Source organism: Cricetulus griseus, chromosome 2 (assembly GCF_003668045.3).
Source record: "Cricetulus griseus strain 17A/GY chromosome 2, alternate assembly CriGri-PICRH-1.0, whole genome shotgun sequence".
NCBI lineage: Eukaryota > Metazoa > Chordata > Mammalia > Rodentia > Cricetidae > Cricetulus > Cricetulus griseus.
Window position 1 is genome coordinate 444,046,859 of NC_048595.1, and position 20,932 is coordinate 444,067,790.

At 43.8% G+C, this 20,932-nt stretch overlaps 1 protein-coding gene and 1 pseudogene across 1 annotated transcript; both read left to right on the plus strand.

The window, feature by feature from the left end:
* Positions 1-4,143: 4,143 nt before the first annotated feature.
* LOC100768611 (olfactory receptor 12) lies at positions 4,144-5,115 on the plus strand. The gene has a single exon (XM_027396091.1). The coding sequence runs from the start codon at positions 4,144-4,146 to the stop codon at positions 5,113-5,115; it is 972 nt and encodes a 323-aa protein (XP_027251892.1).
* A 2,584-nt stretch (positions 5,116-7,699) lies between these two features.
* LOC100768905 lies at positions 7,700-8,471 on the plus strand (annotated as a pseudogene).
* The last annotated feature ends 12,461 nt before the right edge of the window (positions 8,472-20,932 follow it).

The following is a 20,932-nucleotide window of genomic DNA, read 5'->3' on the forward strand; positions in this document are numbered from 1 at the left end:
GTAGTATAAAGGAGCTGAGGTGGATGACAAATGTGTGCAGGAACCACCAACCATAGCAGCAAAGTCAGTCACTAAACGGAAGTATGTGTGCTGGCGGTGGGACCATAGGGAATGTACTCCCTTGGCTACAGTGGCCAACAAGTCTCAAGATCTGCAGAAGTCAAACAGGAGACACTGGACAACTGGAGTTTGCAAGTGATAGGAAGGAAGGAAACTATTGTATTGGCTCCGAGACAAGCAGGCAGCATATGCTCCCTCATAGTTAGAGAAAGCCAGTTCTTTAGTGCTATCCAGGCTGGTAACTGGTGAAGCAGAGACCACCCACATTAAAGAGGAAGTTCTCTTTACCCCATCCATGGCTGCAGTGACAAACATATCCTTGGTATCTTCAAAGAAACACCCAGAATAATATCTGACCAATTTGGGTACAAACACCCGAAGTCCTAGTCATGCCAACACATGAAACTACCTATCACCCCACATTAGGTACATGGACATCTCAAAAATGATGGCATTGAGCAGTGCTACGATGCACAAGTGCACATGGCAAAGAGCGGAGGACTCTCAAAGGCCATGTGCAGTGCAAAGAGAGAATGGGCATAATTGCTAGCCTATGCAGTTACTGCCAAGAGACACACTTTGCCATGCTGTTAATGCCAGGGAAAAATAAGCCAACATATACCATAAGAGAAGATCAAAGAGCTCATCTCTGCACTCGGGAGTTCATGCTTGCACACAGGAGCTCACATCTGCTCTCAGGAGTTCATGACTGTACACAGGAGCTCGCATCTGCACTCGGGAGTCCATGCCTGCAATAGGGGCTCACATCTGCTCTCAGGATTCCATGCTTGCACTTAGGAGCTCACATATGCACTCAAGAAGAGCTCACACCTAAACACAGTAGCTCACACTGAGGAACTCAGCTTGTAACCAGGAACTCACACCTGCACCAGGAATTTACACCAGTATCCAGCAGTTCAGTCTTGCACCCTGGATCTAGCCCAGGGCTTGGAAGCTCACATCTGTACCTAGGATCACATATCCACACCCAGGAGTTGACACCTGCACCAGGGAGCACACATTTTCAGCCCAGATTCCAAACACAGTTTACACATGACACTGTCAATGGTTGTCTGCAGGCATAGCAACATTGCTGACCATTATCTGAGATGTTAGTGGAGGCACAGGTGTGCCCTGGTGACGCACTATAGCAGGATGGGGAAGGATATACAAAGCATGTCTTAGAACTCAGGTGGGCAGTTTCTGACCTTGCCACCTGCAGGTGGAAATGTGGCTGCTGCCTCAAACTCAGAGATCTTAAGAGCAAAACTGAAGAGGGTTGTGATCTGTGACATAAGGTCATAATGCAATCCAGAGAGCATCAGATGTACACTGGGAACACAGCTAACTGCTGCTGGAAGGAAGGGGTTACTCTGGCCCCTGTGAGGAGACTTGTCTTTTCCATCTCTTTGGTTGGATCATTGCTTACTGACTCAAACTCCTCCAAGCAACAAGCTGTTAGATTTTCAAACCTGAAACATTCAGAGAGGAACAGAAAGGGGATGAGAGTCATCTATCTACCCAGGCTTCTAGTGACATCAAGGGTTCTGTATTTGCAGAGTTAGCAGACTATGTAGACCTACTTGCCATCTAGAGTGTGGTGAGCTGGCCATCTCCCCTAGGGAGGGTTCCCTATGCCATTCTTCCCACACTAACAAAGTGAGTTAGAGGGAGCAACAAGGGAATGAATGGGCTGTGACCAGGAGGTCACATTGCCCCATAGGAATGACTGCTCTAGTGAGGGACACAGGATACGGGTGGTCCTGAGTTGCCTCTGCTGTGATTCTGGTAGTTCCTTCAAGGTTTCCAGAGGACTGCAGGCTTCCTGCCAGCCCATAGAGCAGCGGTTCTCTACCTATGGGGTTGTGACCCCTTTGGGCTCACATAGCAGATATTTACATTATGATTCATAACTGTAGCAAAATTGCAGTTGTGAAGTAGCAATGAAAATAATGTCATGGCTGGAGGTCACCACATCATGAGGAACTGTGTTAAAGGGCCACAGCGTTAGGAAGTTGAGAACCACTGCCATAAAGAGTGAATGTCAAAGCAGAGATTGGCTGTAGCCGCTCTTCTGCCTCTGGAGCCCAGGGCATTAGAGTCCCAGCTGCCAGTGGCCGGAACCTCCTTAATTGGCCACTGGAGGCCAAGAGTCACAACAATAGGTACAGAGCATCCTATCCAGCAGAGTGACCCCAAGGGCAGGCCCTCCACACCCTGTTAGCGGTGACAGGAGAGCAGCTGAAGTGAGGAAACCCTGCCTTTTCTCTTACAAGACCCAGAACCTACCACAACCATCTCCCACACAGCCAGTCTCTTACAGGGACCCGGGTGCCCAGCTCTGCTCATGTGGCCCACCTCACTCCATGGCTCAGGTGTCCACAGCTGATATGAAGAAGGTCTAGAACCAACTGACGCCTGCCTCTCCGTACCCATCACAGACCAGGCTCATCAGCATGGGGCACTGGGCACATGGGTGTTAGCCGTGCGACCCTGGGGGTACACCTGACTCTTACCTAAGAAAGGTAAGTTCATTGTGTCACCTGTCAGGAGTGGGGACCATCCATGTGGATGTAGAGTGTACTCTCAGGGCCTGCCTCATTAAAGTGACTCATGCAGCTCATCCCTGGCTTTGGCACACATTAGGGCGTGTAGTTTAGGGGACTTATTAAACAGCAGCTCTACTTGTACAAGGGTTTCAATCCAGTCATCTCACAGAACACTGTGATGGTGCTGCCTCATGAGGGACAAGGCAAGGGGAGCGCAGGCTGGCCCTTCACACAGTGCCTGCCAGTTCTCCCACAACAGAACTGAGTTCGCAGCCCGTGCCTTGCACAAACATCCTTGGATAATATTTTCCTTCAGTAACCTGGGAAGATGAAGTTTGCCCTTGTTGCAACTGGAAACAAAAGACCAACTTTCATTTACATATCACACGTATCGCCATGGAGAGATCTCTGTGGCCAGTACTGTGACCACTTACTGGTGTGTCAAGAGTGTGAGCACAAAGCCATCCCATGCCCACCTTTGAGCTCACAGTGAGAAAAATCACCCATGTAGGGCAAGATGGGCTGGGATGTGTACTCCAGCCTCCACATCACTCCACATGTGTGAGGGGGAACTGGGAGGGAGGAGTGTAGAGAGCACAGCAAATGAACTCACTCAGACCAGACAAGTCCCCAAGCCTCCAGTATAATGGGGTACAGATACCCTCTTCTCTCTATCCAAAATACTCAGTTTGGCACCTCCCTGCACTGATTTATTGGCCAATAGCATGGCCATCATAACCATTCACTTTGAGGACACCCCTAATCTGTAGATGCTATGATCACTATGAATTAGAAAAGGTGACTATGAATGGCCCGGAGGCCGGACACCAGCTCTTGCTGGTTTTAAGTGGCAAAGGACATGACTTTACAAACCTCCAAAGATGGAGTGGAGCAGGGAGTAGAACTGGCAGTGAGATCCAGTGGGAGACTCCAAGCATGCCCCAAATATATCTGGAGCCCACTTCAGCTGTTTCCCAGGACATGGGTCTCAGCTGCCCCTTCACCAATATCCAACATCTAGTTGTTATCTGGAGACCCTCACATTCTCTAGCAAGCAGAGGATGTGTGCACTGATTGTTATTGTGGACCAGACTTGGAAGTACAGCTGTTGAGCATCCTGCAGGGTATACAGAGGCAAGCCTCAGCATGGCGAGGGCTGTTTCCTACAGTTTCCTACAGTTAACCTCCACTGCTGTAACCAGTGGAGGAGGACAAGTGACTAAGAGGCAGGCCTGGGGACCTTGAAAGGCTGTCTATACTCAGTCACTCAGCTCTGGAAGTCTCTCTATGTCCTCAAAGCATTGTCCAGTTTTCCTGCAGAGGGAGGGCTCAGTAAACCCCTGAGAACCGAGTAAGTCAGAGGAAATGTTCCCCTTTCAGGCCGCTCAAGACCATCTGGTAGATCACAGTAGCTGGCGGACTTTTGGACGTTGGAGAATGGGTTACTGCAGTCTGTGGAACATCCACTGTGCCCAGTGAGATCTGCTCCCTCTCACTGCCTCCATCTACCGAGTCTCTGCACCTGTCCCCACTCATGGCCACACCCATCCACAGAAATGGAAGTCTCTCAGCAGTGTCCTTGCAGGGATTTGTGCTGGTGGGATTTGGGGGAGGTGCAGAGACCCAGGCCCTGCTCTTCGCTGTCTTCCTGGCCCTGTACGTGGTGACTGTCCTGGGCAACCTCACCATGATCGTGGTCATCACCCTGGATGCCCGCCTGCACTCCCCCATGTACTTCTTCCTTAAGAACCTGTCCTTTGTCGACCTCTGCTATTCCTCTGTCATTGCCCCTAAAGCCATGGCCATATTCCTTTCCTCCTCTAAGGTCATCAGCTTTGCGGGATGTGCCACTCAGTTCTTCTTTTTTTCCCTTCTGGTTACTACCGAAGGCTTCCTCTTAGCAGTAATGGCTTATGACCGTTTCATGGCCATCTGCAGTCCCCTGAGGTACCCTGTGACCATGTGCCCCATGACCTGTGCCCGTCTGGTTCTGGGTACCTACTGTGGAGGCTGCCTGAACTCCATTGTACAGACCAGCCTCACATTCCAGCTGCCCTTCTGCAGCTCCAACCGTATTGACCACTTCTACTGTGACGTGCCCCCGCTGCTCCAGCTGGCCTGTGCTAACACAACCCTCAATGAGCTTGTCATGTTTGGCATCTGTGGGCTCATCATTGTGTCTACCACTCTCGTGGTCCTCATCTCCTATGGCTACATCACAGCAACCATTCTCCGAATGCGCTCAGGGTCAGGGCGGCACAAAGTCTTCTCAACCTGTGGTTCACACATGACAGCTGTGTCCTTGTTTTACGGAACTGTATTTGTCATGTATGCACAGCCAGGAGCAGTAGCCTCCATGGAGCAGGGGAAAGTAGTCTCTGTCTTCTACACCCTGGTCATCCCCATGCTCAACCCCCTCATCTACAGTCTGCGCAACAAAGATGTGAAGGATGCCCTGAGGAGGTTGGGACAGAGACACAGCCTTATGAAGGAGGGTGGGCAGTGAGGGGCTGTCCTAGGGCTGGAGGGAAGATTTCCAATGAAACACTGTGTGGTCTTTTCCTTTCATCCACTCTGCAATGGTTCTTGACAGCACGTTACAGACCAGGTACTGGCTAAGCGGGAAGCAGAGCGCCACTCTGCTGAGAAGCAGAGCAAGTTCCAAGCCACTTTCTACTTTCCAAGCAATGAACATGATTTACTTGTGTTGGGATTGAAAGAGTTTTTTTTTTCTTTTCTATGAGAGAAGATAGATATTTGGACTTATGCAAAAAACTGGATAAATGGGTAAGGCCAAATCCCTCTTCCTGATCCCACAGATGCAGTGCTGGCATGTCTGGGTGACCCCTTGTGAGCATGTACACATGCGTGCAAAGCTTCTGCTCCCCTTTAGTTTCTTTCGGCTCTCTCCACACCACTGAGATGAAAAATGTCTAAAATAGCTCCAGTGGCTGGAGAGGTGGCTCAACAGTTAAGAGTGCTTGGTGTTCTTGCAGAAGACCAGAGTTCACTTCTCAGCACCCATATCAAGAGGCTCAAGCCAGACGTTGGTGGCTCACACCTTTAATCCCAGCACTCACGAGGCAGAGGCAGGTGGATCTCTGTGAGTTCGAGGCCAGCCTGGCCTACAGAGTGAGTACCAGGATAGGCTTCAAAGCCACAGAGAGACCCTGTTTCAAAAAAACCAAAAAAAAATGGCCTATAACTCTATCTCCATGGACCCCACCCCAGCTTTTTGCCTCCATGGGCAACTGCATACACTTGCCCATATTAACAGACAAACACACATACACATAAATAAAAATATTATAAGTCACATCACATAATTTTAAATGTGTTGCCAAGTGTTCTTCATAATGAGTTCCATGGTCCCAGTGAACCATGTCTAGCATAGAGTCTCTCTCACAAAGAGCCATAGTGTAAAGTTAATGCAGTAGTGTGAATATATACATATTATATATGTACATATATGCATATATTAAAAATGAATGCATTTAAACCCACACTGCACAATCCCATAATATCCTCCATACAACCCCAGGCATTCTGCCCCAACTCCAATGCTTGACTAGATTTTGACCACAGTTCCCATTGCCTTCTGAAAGCAGTCTGTAAGAAAAGTCCACCTATGTGTCTTTGTTCTTGATTTCTGTTGCTCATCATTATCTTCCTAAGATAAATGCACGTGTTTGTGTACAGTGAAAGTTGCATGGTTGGTGTTGCTGTGTGTGATTGCAGCTTGAGGACATCATGTGCTCTGCTTCTCGGGAAATGGGTATGGTTTGTCGTTACTGTCTGCCAAGGTGTGCTGCCATGGTCTTGTCTTTCTCCTGCATGAGAGGATTTCTGTTGGAGATTGTTGTAAGTGCAGTTGCTTAGTAATAGGGTACGCAAAAATTAGTCTTTTGTAAAAGCTACTAATTTTAATTTGCTTGGACTCTCCAAGTCCTTAGTTTGTATGTCTCTGTTGGCTAACAATTGGGAACTTCTCATTCATGTATCTAGTGACCACTTGGTTGTTTTGTTTGTAACTTCACTGTTCAGATGTTTTTACCATGTCCACTCCACATATAAGATTGTTTGGTTTTACAATATCATTTCCACTTTGGGGCTATACTTCACCATGTGTCTTTTGCTCCACACAAGTTCTTATACTCAGTGTTTTGAGTTCAGTCATTTGTTTCTGTGTCATGTTCAGAGAGCCTTACTCTAATCACTTTAGGTCTTTCATCCTTCGGGATTGAGCTGATACCCACTATGAGTCTCTGAAACTCTTTTATCATTTGTTTATTTATTCACTCATATAAATTTATTTTTCATGTTTGACTTGATATAATGTCAACTTCTATTTTTCTCAATATGACTACTGACCTCCTAGAAAATAAAGCATGGTTTTCACCAGCAACCCCGCAGTGCCGATCCTCTGCAATCCAGTGCTCATGCTTGCACGCTCTGCTCAACTCCAGCATCCCACTGAATTTCCTGCTCCTGCAGTATCTACTTGTATGTGTGCCTTGACTCCGTTATTCCCACTGAGCACTTTGCCTGTCCTAAAGTCATGTTACGATACAGTGCTAACATATAATATTATATACACATTATATATAATAATGTAATGAAATATAAGTAAAATCTAAAACCCAGAAAAGGTAAGTTCATTCTCCAAAACTTATCATTAATAACTAGGCAACATTTAGGAGTGAATCTTACAATTTAATTCTCTAAACAACTTAGGAAGAAGGGAAAAGTCCAGTGTTGTGGATGTGGATGAGTGATGCCTGAGTAAAGAGAACCCACCATGTCCACGGGGGAGAAAGGTCAGCATTCAACCCAACTTATAACCTCAATAAATCACATTTGACCTTGTTGTTTTTTAAAGAAAAACCTGAACAAATTAATCTACAACATGATAATCCACCTCAAAAAGTAATCCCAGGGACTTTTGGAAATGAGAGCAAAAAAGAGGAATTTGTCTTGCAAAAAATCAAAATGTGTTCAGAAGGTATATCAAATGCTGGTATTCTGGTATGTCCATAGAAATATTACAAAGATGTCTCAAATAGCTGAGGTCAAGAACCCTTTGAGGGAAAATGGCAGCTTCAGGAGAGAGCAGGGTTTCGGGCGGCAGAGGCAGCACAGAGGAGGCATTTCTGACCTTCACATTTGCAGCGAGGTGAAGCAAATAGAGAAGAGAAATCCAGTTCTAACGTCCGAAACTCAGATCGAAAGATTGACTCGTTCTGGTTCTTCTGACTTTAGTCTGAACCCATTTGGGGTTCTTCAGATAGATCCTGAAGTGACAGTGAAGAAATAAAAGAGAGGTTTTGCCAGTTGTCTATATTGGTGCGTCCTGACAAGAATCGAGACGATATTTACAGGGCACAGGAGGCTTTTGAAGCTGTGGACAAAGCTTACAAGTTGCTACCAGACCAGGAACAAAAGAAGAGGGCCCTGGATGTAATTCAGGCGGGAAACGAATACATGGGACACACTGTTAAAGGGCGGGGCGGAGGGAGGGGGGACAACTAAAGAAGGAAGGCAAGCCTACAAATGTAGAGGAAGATGATCCCGAACTGTTCAAACAGGCGGTCTACAAACAGACCATGAAACTGTTTGCTGAGCTGGGAATTAAAAGGAAAGAGAGAGAAGAAAAAGGAATGCATGAAAGGAAGCGACAAAGAGAAGAGGCTATCGAAGCTCAAGAAAAAGCCAAGCGAGAAGGAGAAGGTGGTAGCAGAGGAAAGCCGGGATGGGTGAGTGGACAGTTGGCAAAATTTCCAGGCAAATACAAAGGGGAAGAAGGAGAAGAAGAATCGGACCTTCCTTCAGCCACTAAAAGTAAAGACAGAACAGCGAGAGTGACCCTGGGGGCCACAGCCACAGCCTTCCGCGGCTGCCTCCTTCCGCTTCAAGGACTCATTCTTTCTCCATCTCCACCCGACATAGAGTAGCGTTTGCTTTTTAGTCGATTTTTTTCAATACAATTTAATATCAATCAAAGTAATGTGTACATGAGGGGAGGGGCTTGTCTAACCTTCCCCTCTCCTCGCCCACGGAGCCACCAGGATCGGAAGGTGCCACTGACTCGTGCTGCCTTCTCTTCCCACAGCTGTAACTTAATGCTTTCTATTTCACTGAATTGTGGTGGCTCGAAGGTCATGTATAGTTTGTGGAAATCCTCCAATTAAATGTCTTGCCGTGGTGTTGCCGTGACTCCAGCCCAGCCTTGGCCACTGTGTTTGCTTTTGGGTGTGCTGTCCTTGAAGCCCTAGATCCAGTAGGAGAGGCCTTGTGGACTCATAGGGCAGCCACTTGATGTCCTGATGGCTGTCCTGTGGTGTTTGGCATGAGCCCTTTGACCAATCAGACCAATCAGCTACCAGTCCCTTAAACCTGTTCACTCTCCAAAGAGTTAGCCATCTTCCAGCCAGTCCCACTGTGTCCTCACTTGTCTGCATTCATTAGTGGTAATATTCTTTTACGTTTAATAAATTTTATACCCCCCCCAAAATAACCCCTTGAAATGCTAATGGAAATTGTCAGTAAGGAGGAATTGAACTTTTAGTAACTAGCATTGATTAGGTACACTCATCAAAATGAGGAGGGCTGTGAAGGTAGAACTCAAATCCTCATCATTTTGAGAGAAATCTGACCAGATTAGTGGATAAGAAAGGAAGATTTGGTATGACATAGTTGCTCATGGGAACAGTCAAACTAAAAAAAAAAATATTTAACAACAAAAGCCCAGCCTTGTGTCCTCGTGGGCAGTATAATAGGCAGGCTAGCCTCCCCAGCAGCCTGATAAGGAAGTGAATCCAGAAGGGGAAATCGGGATAGAACCTTCACAACCCTGCAGCTGGTCCTCACCACTTTATCACTCACAGTGTCTTCCTAAGTGTTGTTTATAACTGAGAGTCAGGAAACAGCCTTCTCACCCTGCATCAGAAGAGTCTTCAAATGAAGGGATGCCTTTGTGTGATATCAAAAGCAGTCGATGGGGATGAACACATAGGGACCTTGTGGTGACCGAGGTCTGAAATTGGACATGGAGCTACAGAGTTGCAGCACCCGTGAGGGAGAAGGGTGAGGGTGCATGGCTCACATTGCTAGGTGAAAGCAGACCGCTTCTCTCCTAGGGAGTCAGCTTCCTCAGGAACCCATATCACAAGGAATGAAAGGTTATATTCCCACTGATCTCAAATCAAGTTATTGGCAACACTATGAAGTCCTTGAAATCTCCAAAAAATCCCCTCCTTGTCGTCTCCCAGCATATAGTAGCTCCCAGTGATCTGTGGTTTCTTGTCTTGGGACTTCCTTACCCCATCTCCGCCCACTCTTTACGTGTATTGCTTCCTTCTGGGAATTTTTCTGCATCCTGATTGGTTCTTACAGGGGAGCCAGACATATTGGAATATGGCCTCTTACTGCCTCATGCCAAGTAACGTAGCTGCAAAGATCTTGTCTCTCAGGATGGCACATTCTGTTTTCAGGTAGCCATGGATTTTAGGACACTGCTCAGTGAGTTCAGCCGTGTTCTATGCGCTGGAAGGAAGTTGTATTCTGCGGTTGCTGGGTGTAGTGTGCTATCTAGGTCAATTACGTACAGTGGCTGTCACTCTTTGTTTAATTCTAACTTTGAATTGCTAGTTTTTGCCTGTTTATCAGTTACTGAGAGAACTGTGGTGAATTTTAAATTATGATTATAGGTAAGCACTTTCTCTTAAATTTCCTTATTGTGCTTTATTTTATTTTCCATCTCTTTTGTGTATGGTGTGTGTGTGTGTGTGTGTGTGTGTGTGTGTGTGTGTGTGTTGTGTATATGTGTGTGGTGTGTATGTGTGTGTGTGTGTCTCTCTCTCTCTGTGTGTGTATGTGTGTGTGTGGTGTGTATATGTGTGTGTGTATGTGTGTATGTGTGTGTGTGTGTGTGTGGTGTGTGTGTATGTGTGTGTATGTGTGTGTGTATGTGTGTGTGTATGTGGTGTGTATATGTGTGTGTGTGTGTGTGTTGTGTATATGTGTGTGGTGTGTATGTGTGTGTGTGTGTCTCTCTCTCTGTGTGTGTATGTGTGTGTGTGGTGTGTATATGTGTGTGTGTGTATGTGTGTATGTGTGTGTGTGTGTGTGTGTGTGGTGTGTGTGTGTGTATGTGTGTGTGTATGTGTGTGTGTGTGTGTGGTGTGTATATGTGTGTGTGGTGTGTGTGTGTGTGGTGTGTATATGTGTGTGTGTGTGTGTGTGTATGTGTGTATGTGTGTGTGTGTGTGTGTGTATGTGTGTGTGTATGTGTGTGTGTGTGTGTGGTGTGTATATGTGTGTGTGTGTGTAGTGTGTATATGTGTGTGTGGTGTGTGTGTGTATGTGTGTGTGTATGTGTGTGTGTGTATGTGTGTGTGGTGTGTGTGTGTGTGTATATGTGTGTGGTGTGTATATGTGTGTGTATGTGTGTATGTGTGTGTGTATGTGTGTGTGTGTATGTGTGTGTGGTGTGTGTGTGTGTATGTGTGTGGTGTGTATATGTGTGTGTATGTGTGTATGTGTGTGTGTATATGTGTGTGTGTGTGTGTGTGTGGTGTGTGTGTGTGTATGTGTGTGTGTGTGTATGTGTGTGTGTGTGTGTGTGTGTGTGTATGTGTGTGTGTGTATGTGTGTGTGTGTATGTGTGTGTGTGTATGTGTGTGTGTATGTGTGTGTGTGTATGTGTGTGTGTGTGTGTGTGTGTGTGTGTATGTGTGTGTGTGTATGTGTGTGTGTGTGTGTGTGTGTGTGTGTGTGTGTGTGTGTGTGTGTGTGTGTGTGTGTGTATGTGTGTGTGTGTGTATGTGTGTGTGTGTGTGTGTGTGTGTGTGTGTGTGTGTATGTGTGTGTGTGTGTGTGTGTGTGTGTGTGTGTGTGTGTGTGTGTGTGTGTGTATGTGTGTGTGTGTGTGTGTGTGTGTGTGTGTGTGTGTGTGTGTGTATGTGTGTGTGTGTGTGTGTGTGTGTGTGTGTGTGTATGTGTGTGTGTGTGTGTGTGTGTGTGTGTGTGTGTGTGTGTGTGTGTGTGTGTGTGTGTGTGTGTGTGTGTGTGTATGTGTGTGTGTGTGTGTGTGTGTGTGTGTGTGTGTGTGTATGTGTGTGTGTGTGTGTGTATGTGTGTGTGTATGTGTGTGTATGTGTGTGTGTGTATGTGTGTATGTGTATGTGTGTGTGTGTGTGTGTTGTATGAATGCATGCATGTGAACATTTATGTATCCACACTATCACTTTCCACATTATTTCTTCGAGCCATGATCTTTCACTTCACCTGAAGCCCATTCATTAGTCTAGGCTGATTGGCCAGGAATCTCCCAGTAGTCCCCTGTCTCTGTCCTCCAGCTCTGAGGACATGATACACCAACTAATCTAAATGATTATTTAGAAAGAATCATTTTATATATCAATCCTCCCATTCCCTATCCCTTCCATCCTCTCATGACCCCTACCAACCCCCCAACCCATCCCCCACCTACTCCCCAAGGACCGTAAGGCCTTCCATGGGGGATCATCAAAGTCTATCATATCATTTGGGGTAGGGCCTAGGCCCTCCTCTGTGGATCTGGACTGAAATAGTATCCCTCCATAGGGAATGGGCTCCCGAAGTCTATTTATACGCTAGGGTTAAATACTGGCTCCACTGTCAGAGGTCCCATAGACTGCCCAGGCCTCCTAACTGGCACCCACATTTAGAGGGTTTGGTCCAATGCTGGTTCCCCAGCTTTGAGACTGGGGTCTGTGTGCTCTCACAAGGTCGGGTCAGCTAGTTCTGTAGGTTTCTCCAGCACTGTCTTGACTTCTTTGCTCATCCCTCCTCCCTCTCTACAACTGGATTCCAGGAGTATGGCTCAATGCTTAGCTGTGAGTGCCTGCTTCTGTTTCCATCAGCTACTGGATGAAGGCTCTAGGATGGCAATTAAGGTAATCATGAATCTCATTATACAGGAAGGGCATCAACGGCGCCTCTCCACTTCTGCCTAGATTCTTAGTTGGGGTCATCCCTGTGGATCCCTAAGCATTTCCCTAGTGCCAGATTTCTCTTTAAACCTATACTGGCTCCCTCTATTCTGGTATCTCTTTTCTTGCCCTCCTCTATTCCTCCCCTGTCTCAGTTTTCCTGATCCCTCTTGTTCTCCTCCCCCTCCTCCCCTTCTCTTTTTCCTACCTCTCTCCCTTCTCCACCACCCCATGCTCCCAGTTTGCTCAGAAGATCTTGTCCCTTTCCCCTTCTTCAGGAGACCATGTCTTTTTCCCTTAGGGTCCTCCTTGTTTCCTAGTTTCTCTGCAGGTGTGGATTGTAGGCTGATAATCCTTTGCTCTATGTCTAATATCCCTATATGAATGAGAACATACCATGTTTGTCTTTTTGTCACTGGGTTACCTCACTCAGGATGGTTTCTTCCAGTTCCATCCATTTGCCTGTGAATTTCAAGATTTCATTTTCTTTTGTCGCTGAGTAGTACTCCATTGTGTAAATGTACCACATTTTCTCTATCCATTCTTCAGTTGAGGGGCATCTAGGTTGCTTCCAGGTTCTGTCTATTACAAAAAATGCTTCTATGAACATAGTTGAACAGATGTCCTTGTTGCATGAATGTGCATCTTTTGGGTATATGCCTAAGAGTGGAATTGCTGGATCTTGTGGTAGACTGATTCCCATTTTCCTGAGAAACCGCCATACTGATGTCCAAAGTGGCTGCACAAGTTTGCACTCCCACCAGCAGTGGAGAAGTGTTCCCCTTTCTCCACATCCTCTCCAGCATAAACTGTCATTGGTGTTTTTATTTTAGCCATTCTGACAGGAGTAAGATGGTATTTCAGAGTTGTTTTGATTTGCATTTCCCTGATGGCTAAGGATGCTGAACAATTTCTTAAGTGTCTTTCAGCCATTTTAGATTCCTCTATTGAGAATTCTCTAGTTTTGAATCCCACTTTTTAACTGAAATGTTTGGTGTTTTGGTGACTAGCTTATTGAGTTCTTTGTATATTTTGGAAATTAGGCCTCTATCAGATGTGGGATCAGTGAAGATCTTTCCCATTCTGTGAGTTGCTATTTTGTCTTGTTAACTCTGTGCTTGGCCTTACAGAAGCTTCTCAGTTTCAGGAGGTCCCATTTATTAATTGTTGACCTCAGTATCTGTGCTAGAGGAGTTATGTTCATGAAGCGATCTCCTGTACCAAATCGTTCAACAGTACCTCCCACTTTCTCTTCTAAGAGGATCGCTGTGGCTGGATTTATGTTGAGGTCTTTGATCCATTTGGACTTAATTTTTGTGCATGGTGATAGATAAGGATCTATCTGCAGTCTTCTACTTTCCAGCATCCAGTTATGCCAGCACCATTTGTTGAAAATGCTTTCTTTTTTCCATTGTATAGTTTTAGCTTCTTTGTCAAAAATCAGGTGTTCATAAGTATGTGGGTTAATATCAGAGTCTTCAACTTGATTCCATTGGTCTACCTGACTGTTTTTGTGCTCACACCAAGCTGTTTTCATCACTGTAGCTCTACAGTAGAGCTTGAAGTCAGGGATGGTGATGCCTCTGGAACTTCCTTTATTGTACACGGTTGTTTTGGCTATCCTGAGTTTTTTTGTTTTTCTATATAAAGTTTAGTATTGTTCTTTGAATGTCTGTGAAGAATTGTGTCAGTATTTTGATGGGGATTGCATTGAATCTGTAGATTGCTTTTGGAAAGATTGCCATTTTTACTATGTTGATCCCACCTATCCAAGAGCATGGGAGATCTTTCCATTTTCTGGTATTTTCTTTAATTTCTCTCTTTAAAGACTCAAAGTTCTTGCTGTACAGGTCTTTCACTTGTTTGGTTAGTGTTACCCCAAGATTTTTTTATGTTGTTTGTTGCCATTGTGAAGGGTGATGTTTCTCTGATTTCTTTTCCAGCCCATTTATTGTCTTATATAGTAGGGCTCCTGATTTTTTTTAGTTAATCTTGTATTCTGCCACTTTGCTGAAGGTGTTTATCAGCTCGCTGGTAGAATTGTTCGGGTCACTTATGTAAACTATCATATCATCTGCAAGTAGTGAAAGTTTGACTTCTTCCTTTCTGATTTGTATCCCCTTGATCTCCTTTTGTTGCTGTAGCTAGAACTTCGAGTACAATATTGAAGAGATATGGAGAGAGTGGACAGCCTTGTCTTGTTCCTGATTTTAGAGGAATTGCATTGAATTTCTCTCCATTTAGTTTGATGTTGGCTGTTAGTTTGCTGTATATTGCCTTTATTATGTTTAGGTATGTTCCTGTTATCTCTGATCTCTTCAGGACATTTATCATGAATAGGTGTTGGATTTTGTCAAAGGCTTTTTCAGCATCTAGTGAGATGATCATGTGTTTTTTTTTTCTTTTTCAGTTTGTTTATATGATGAATTACATTGATGAATTTTGTATGTTGAACCATCCCTGCATCCCTGGAATGAAGCCTACTTGATCATGGTGGATGATTTCCCTGATGTATTCTTGGTTTGGATTTGCCAGTATTTTATTGAGTATTTCTGCATCAATGTTCATGAGGGATATTAGTCTGTAGTTCTCTTTCTCAGTTGTATCTTTGTATGGCTTGGGTACCAAAGTAATTGTAGTCTCATAAAAAGAGTTTGTCAATGACCCTTCTGCTTATATTGTGTGGAACACTTTGAGGAATATTGGTATTAGCTGTTCTTTGAATTTCTGGTAGAATTCTGCACTGAAACTATCTGGTCCTGGGCTTTTGGGGGTTGGGAGACTTTTGATGAATGCTTCTATTTCAATAGAGGTTATAGATCTATTTAAATTGCTTATCTCAAAAAAATAAATAAATTGCTTATCTGTTCTTGATTTAATTTTAGTAAGTGATATCTATCTAGAAAATTGTCCACTTCTTTTAAATTTTCGAATTTTGTGGAGTACAGGTTTTCAAAGTATGACCTGAAGGTTTTCTATATTTCCTCAGTGTCCACTGTTATGTCCCCTCTTTCATTTCTGATTTTATTGATTTGCATGTTCACTCTCTGCTGTTTGGTAAGTTTGGATAAAGGTTTGTTTATCTTGTTGATTTTCTCAAAGAACCAACTCTTTGTTTCATTGATTCTTTGTATTGTTTTCTTTGTTTCTACTTTATTGATTTCAGCCCTCAATTTGATTATTTCCTGGCATCTACTACTCCAGGGTGAGTTTTCTTCTTTTCAATCTAGAGTTCTCAGTTGTGTTGTTAATTCTCTAGTGTGACTATTCTCCAATTTCTTCATGTCGGCACTTAGTGCTATGAACTTTCCTCTTAGTACTGCTTTCAGAGTGTCCCATAAGTTTGAATATGCTGTGTCTTCACTCTCATTGAATTTTAGGAAGTCTTTAATTTCTTTTTTTTATTTCTTCCTTGACCCAGGAATGGTGTAATTGCATTTTGTTCAATTTCTATGAGTTTGTGGGGTTTATTCAATTTGTGTTGTTCTTGAATTCTAATTTTAAGCCATGGTGGTTTGATAAGATACAAGGGGCTATTCCTATTTCTGTGTATCTGTTAAGGTTTGTTATGTTGCCGAGAATGTGGTTGATTTTAGAGAAGGTTCCATGTGTCTCTGAGAAGAAGGTATATTCTTTTGTGTTTGGTTGCAATGTTCTATAAATGTCTGTTAAATCCAATTGGGCCATAGCTTCTGTTAGTTTCTTTATTTCTTGGTAAAGTTTCTGTCTGGTGGTCCTGTCTAGTGGTGACAGTGGGGTGTTGAAGTCTCCCACAATAAGTGTGTGGGGTTTAATGTGTGATTTGAGTTTTAGTAATGTTTCTTTTACAAATGTGGGTGACTTTGTATTTGGGCCATAGATGTTCAGAATTGAGACTTCATCTTGATGGACTTTTCCTGTGATGAATATGAAATAACCTTGTTCATCTCTTTTGATTGATTTTTAGTTTGAAGTCTAATTTGTTAGATATTAGGATTGCTATACCAGCTTGTTTCTTAGGTCCATTTGATTGGAGAATCTTTTCCCAACCCTTTACTCTGAGGTAACATGTGCCTTTGACATTGAGATGTGTTTCTTGTATGCCACAGAAGGATGGATTCTGTCTTTGTATTCATTCTGTTAGCCTGTACCTTTTTATAGGCAAATTAAGACCATTGATATTGAGAGATATTAATGACCATTGATTGTTAATTCTTGTTTATTTTGCATTTGTTGATGGTGGTGGTATTATGTGTTAATCCCCCCTTCTTTTCTTTTGATGTTTGGTAAAGTGGGATTATCTATTGCCTATGTTTTGTGAGTGTAGTTAACTTCCTTGGGTTAGAGTTTTCCTTCCAGTACTTTCTGTAGAGCTGGATTAGTGGATATGTATTGTTTAAATCTGATTTTGTCATGGGATATCTTGTTTTCTCCATCTATAGTGATTGAAAGTTTTGCTGGGTATAGCAGTCTGGGCTGGCATCGGTATCTCTTGGTGTTGGTAGAATATCTATCCAGGACCTTCTCAGTTTTAGAGTTTCTATTGAGAAGTCAGGTGTACTTCTGATAGGTCTGCCTTTGTATGTTACTTGGCCTTTTTCCATTACTGCTCTTAATATTATTTCTTTATTCTGTAAGTTTGGTATTTTGGTTATTATGTGGAGAGGGGACTATTTTGTGGTCTGGTCTGTTTGGTGTTCTGTGACCTTCTTGTACTCATAAGCATGTCCTTCTTTAGATTGGGGGAGTTTTCTTCTATGATTTTGTTGAAAATGTTTTCTGTAGCTGTGATCTGTATTTCTTCGCCTATTATTCTTAGGTTTGGCCTTTTCACAATGTCCCATATTTCCTGGATATTTTGTGTTAGGGATTTTAGGACTTAAGATTTTCTTTGGTCAATGACTCTATTTCTTCTAGTGAGTCTTCAACACCTGAGATCTCTCTTCCATCTCTTGTATTCTATTGGTTAGACTTACATCTGTAGTTCTTGATCGCTTACCCAGCTTTCCTATTTCCAGAATTCTGTGTTTATATTATAAGAATAAATTCTTATTCTGTGTTTTCTTTATTGTTTCTATTTCAGCTTTCAAGCCTTGAACTGTTTGAATTGTTTCCTTTACTTGTTTGGTTTTTTTTTTTTTCTTGGCTTTCCTTGCTTTCTTTAAGAAATTTGTTTATTTCTTGAATTTTTTGGTTTGTCTTTTCCTCCATTTCCTGTATTTTTGTTTGTTTTTTCTTCCATTTCTTTAAGGGATTTTCTTGTTTCCTCTTTGAGGGTCTCTAACATCTTCATAAAGTTGTTTTTAAGGTCATTCTCTTCTGCTTCATCTGCACTGGGATGTTCGGGTCTTGCTGATGTAGAGTCCCTAGATTCTGGTGGTGTCATATTGGTCTTTCTGTTGCTGAAAATGTTCTTATACTGTCGTCTTTCCAGTGGGGTCTCTCCCTCTCCTCTTATCTCCTGGTGAGTGTAGGTGGGCCAAGACTTTGATGTCAGCAACTCTGGATGGTCCAGCCTCTCCTTGTGTTCTCCTCATGCAGAGGGCATGGGGGGGACAAGACTCAAGCTCAAGCTGAGTGTATAGGAGGGTCAAGACTGTGATGCAGACAGACTCTGGATAGTCTGGGTTGCCAGGGTGGGTGCACTAAGCAGGGAAGACCCAGGAAGTTCCAAGGAGGGTTTGGGGGAGTTGGGCCTAGGCAGAACCCAGACTCACCTCAACTGGAGGGTATAGGGGGAACAAGACTGCCACACCCAAATTTTAAGTAGGTGCTGAGGTAAGGATCTAAACTCAAGCCCTCAGGTTTACCCATTGAGCATCTCTCCAGCCCAACTTTACGTATTTTAAATCCTTGTTTATATTCAAATTTAAAATTTAATGTTATCTGTTGGATTAAATATATTGATATGAAATAATTCTCTATAAATTAAATGTAGGGAGAAATCCTGTTTAGAGGTACCACTAACCACGCCCACTTGGGTGTGGTCAGAATGGCATAACAAGAGCTTAAATAGTAGGGAGACAGGCATGCCGGCCCTTTTTTTTCTCTTCTGCCTAGCTGAGCAGACTAGGAGGCATCTTGTGGGTCACTCCTGCTCTGGTGCAAACCTGGTCACTGGCTCCCTTGCATGAGTACTTAATAAACTTAATAAGTTTTCCTTAATAAACTACCTGTTATCAATCTATTTCTGACTCCACTTTGTAAACCTCATTAATTAACCTTTAAAATTTAGAAATTTATATCATTCCTCCCTCTTTTCATGTATGTTCACAATATAACCCATTTCAGCTTTTTCTTTCTATTACCTGTATTTGGTATACACCCTCTTTTTAAAACATTGATTATGACTTATATCTTGGTTTTATAAACTTTGGTTTCAATAAAGATATTTTATTTCTTGTGGTGCTGACCTGAGGGAAATTCTAATGGTTAAAGATGATGTTTCATCACAAAGAAAGATAATAAATTCAATTGACTGACAGACAAAAGTTGATAGATATGTTTGAAGGCATCATTGGAAGATGCTGATCTCCTGATTATTATACATAAATAGAGAGTGCCTATCTTGCCTTCTGTTATGTACCACTAAAAAGTGGGTAATTCTCCATCACAGCCAAGTAGGAAGCAATGTCTGTTTTCAGAATGAGAGAAGCATCCATCTTCACAGCTCTGCAGCTATAAAGGCAGGATAACTATGCATCTAATTATTTGATAAAGCCCAGTGCATGGAGGGAAATAACTATACTCATCATTGACTAGTGCAATCACAAAAGAAAATATGACACGACAGAACTCCTGAAGGAACAAGCCAGGCCTCCCAGAGTGAGGCTGTTCAGTGGCAGCCACAGTTCTGGTGACAACAACCAGATCCTAACAAAGCATCCAGAACCAACAGGTGATTGACAAGAGACAGACAGGACAGAGGAGTGTAGGCACAGCACCACGAGAGGAAGTCATCATGCCCAGATTATAAGAGATTCTAGAGAATGAGAAAGCTAGTTAACTAAAGACATTAACCTCGGAAGTAAGCCAATCAAAGAGAATGATCTCAGGGATGCTGTACTAAGAGAATACTGATTCCAGAGACATGTGAAGCCCCTTCGGATTCCACATGCAGCTAGTTATTGGATATTTGAACACTGACAGGTACTTGATAATATGGGTGACTTATTTTTATGCTGGTGTAATAGCACTATAGAGACCATTTGGCAAGTGCTTTAAAGATGCCAGATGAAATATGCATAAAGGAGTTTGTAATGTATATTGGAGTTCTGTGCCATAAAAAATACCTCAAAGAAACAACTTATATAAGGAAATATTTGTTTTGAGTCACGGCATCAGTCCATGACCATCAACTCTGTTGATGTTGGTCCATACTGACTGGAACGTCATGGAGGCAGGCAAAGTGGAGGAAAGGAATTTTAACTTCATGACGACCAGCAATGAAAGGGTGTGGGGACCAAGTACACAATCAGAGAAATGCCTCAGTGTCCCACTCCCCGGAGGTAACCACCCCACCCCACTTCATACAGGTTCTCGTCTTCCCAAACATGCTTGGGAAAATCAACAGATGAGTTCACAAAGAGTAGTTTGGATTTAAACCTTAACATTTTACCTGTTCCCCCTGGGCTTACAATCAATGCATCATGGGACATACAGTTAGTCATCTATGAGTTCCCAAACTCTTAACAATTCTAACACCATTCAAAAGTTGAGGATCGCCCTTTCCGCCGACCGACCCTCAACTAGGTGAGTGACCCCCTGCACTTACCCAACTCCTGTCCAAAGCACCATTCACCCAGATCTCCACGGGTTTGTGTCTGCTTGGAGTAGACATGCCCAGGCAGGGAGGAGCTCCCTGAATCTGGGTACAGGATACTCTTCCTTTCTTTCTGCCGACTGATCGGCACAAGGTGAGTGATCCACTGCTCTTACCCAACTCCCTTCCAAAGCCCCATCCACCCGATCTCCCCGGACCTGCTCCTGCTTGGGGTAGACCTGCCCAGGTAATGAAGAACTCCCAGAGCCTGGAAACACCCCACTCTTACTTCCTGTCCCGCCCCCACACACCTAACCCCTATGGAGGTCTAACTCCTTCAGAGTAAGGAGACTACCAGGAGAGGCAAGAACATCCAGAGCTGCGGACATTGAATCCCTGGCCCACACAGACCACTGGGTCACAAGAGGAGATAGAGAGACCCCTCCAGCACCTACTGGAAGAAGATATGGGAAGAAGACAGAATAAGAACTCGCTCAACAACAGAAAGACCAATATGACACCACCAGAATCTAGGGACTCCACTCCAGCAAGATCTGAAAAGCCCAACACAGTGCATGAAGAAGAGATGGACCTCAAAAATTATCTCAGCA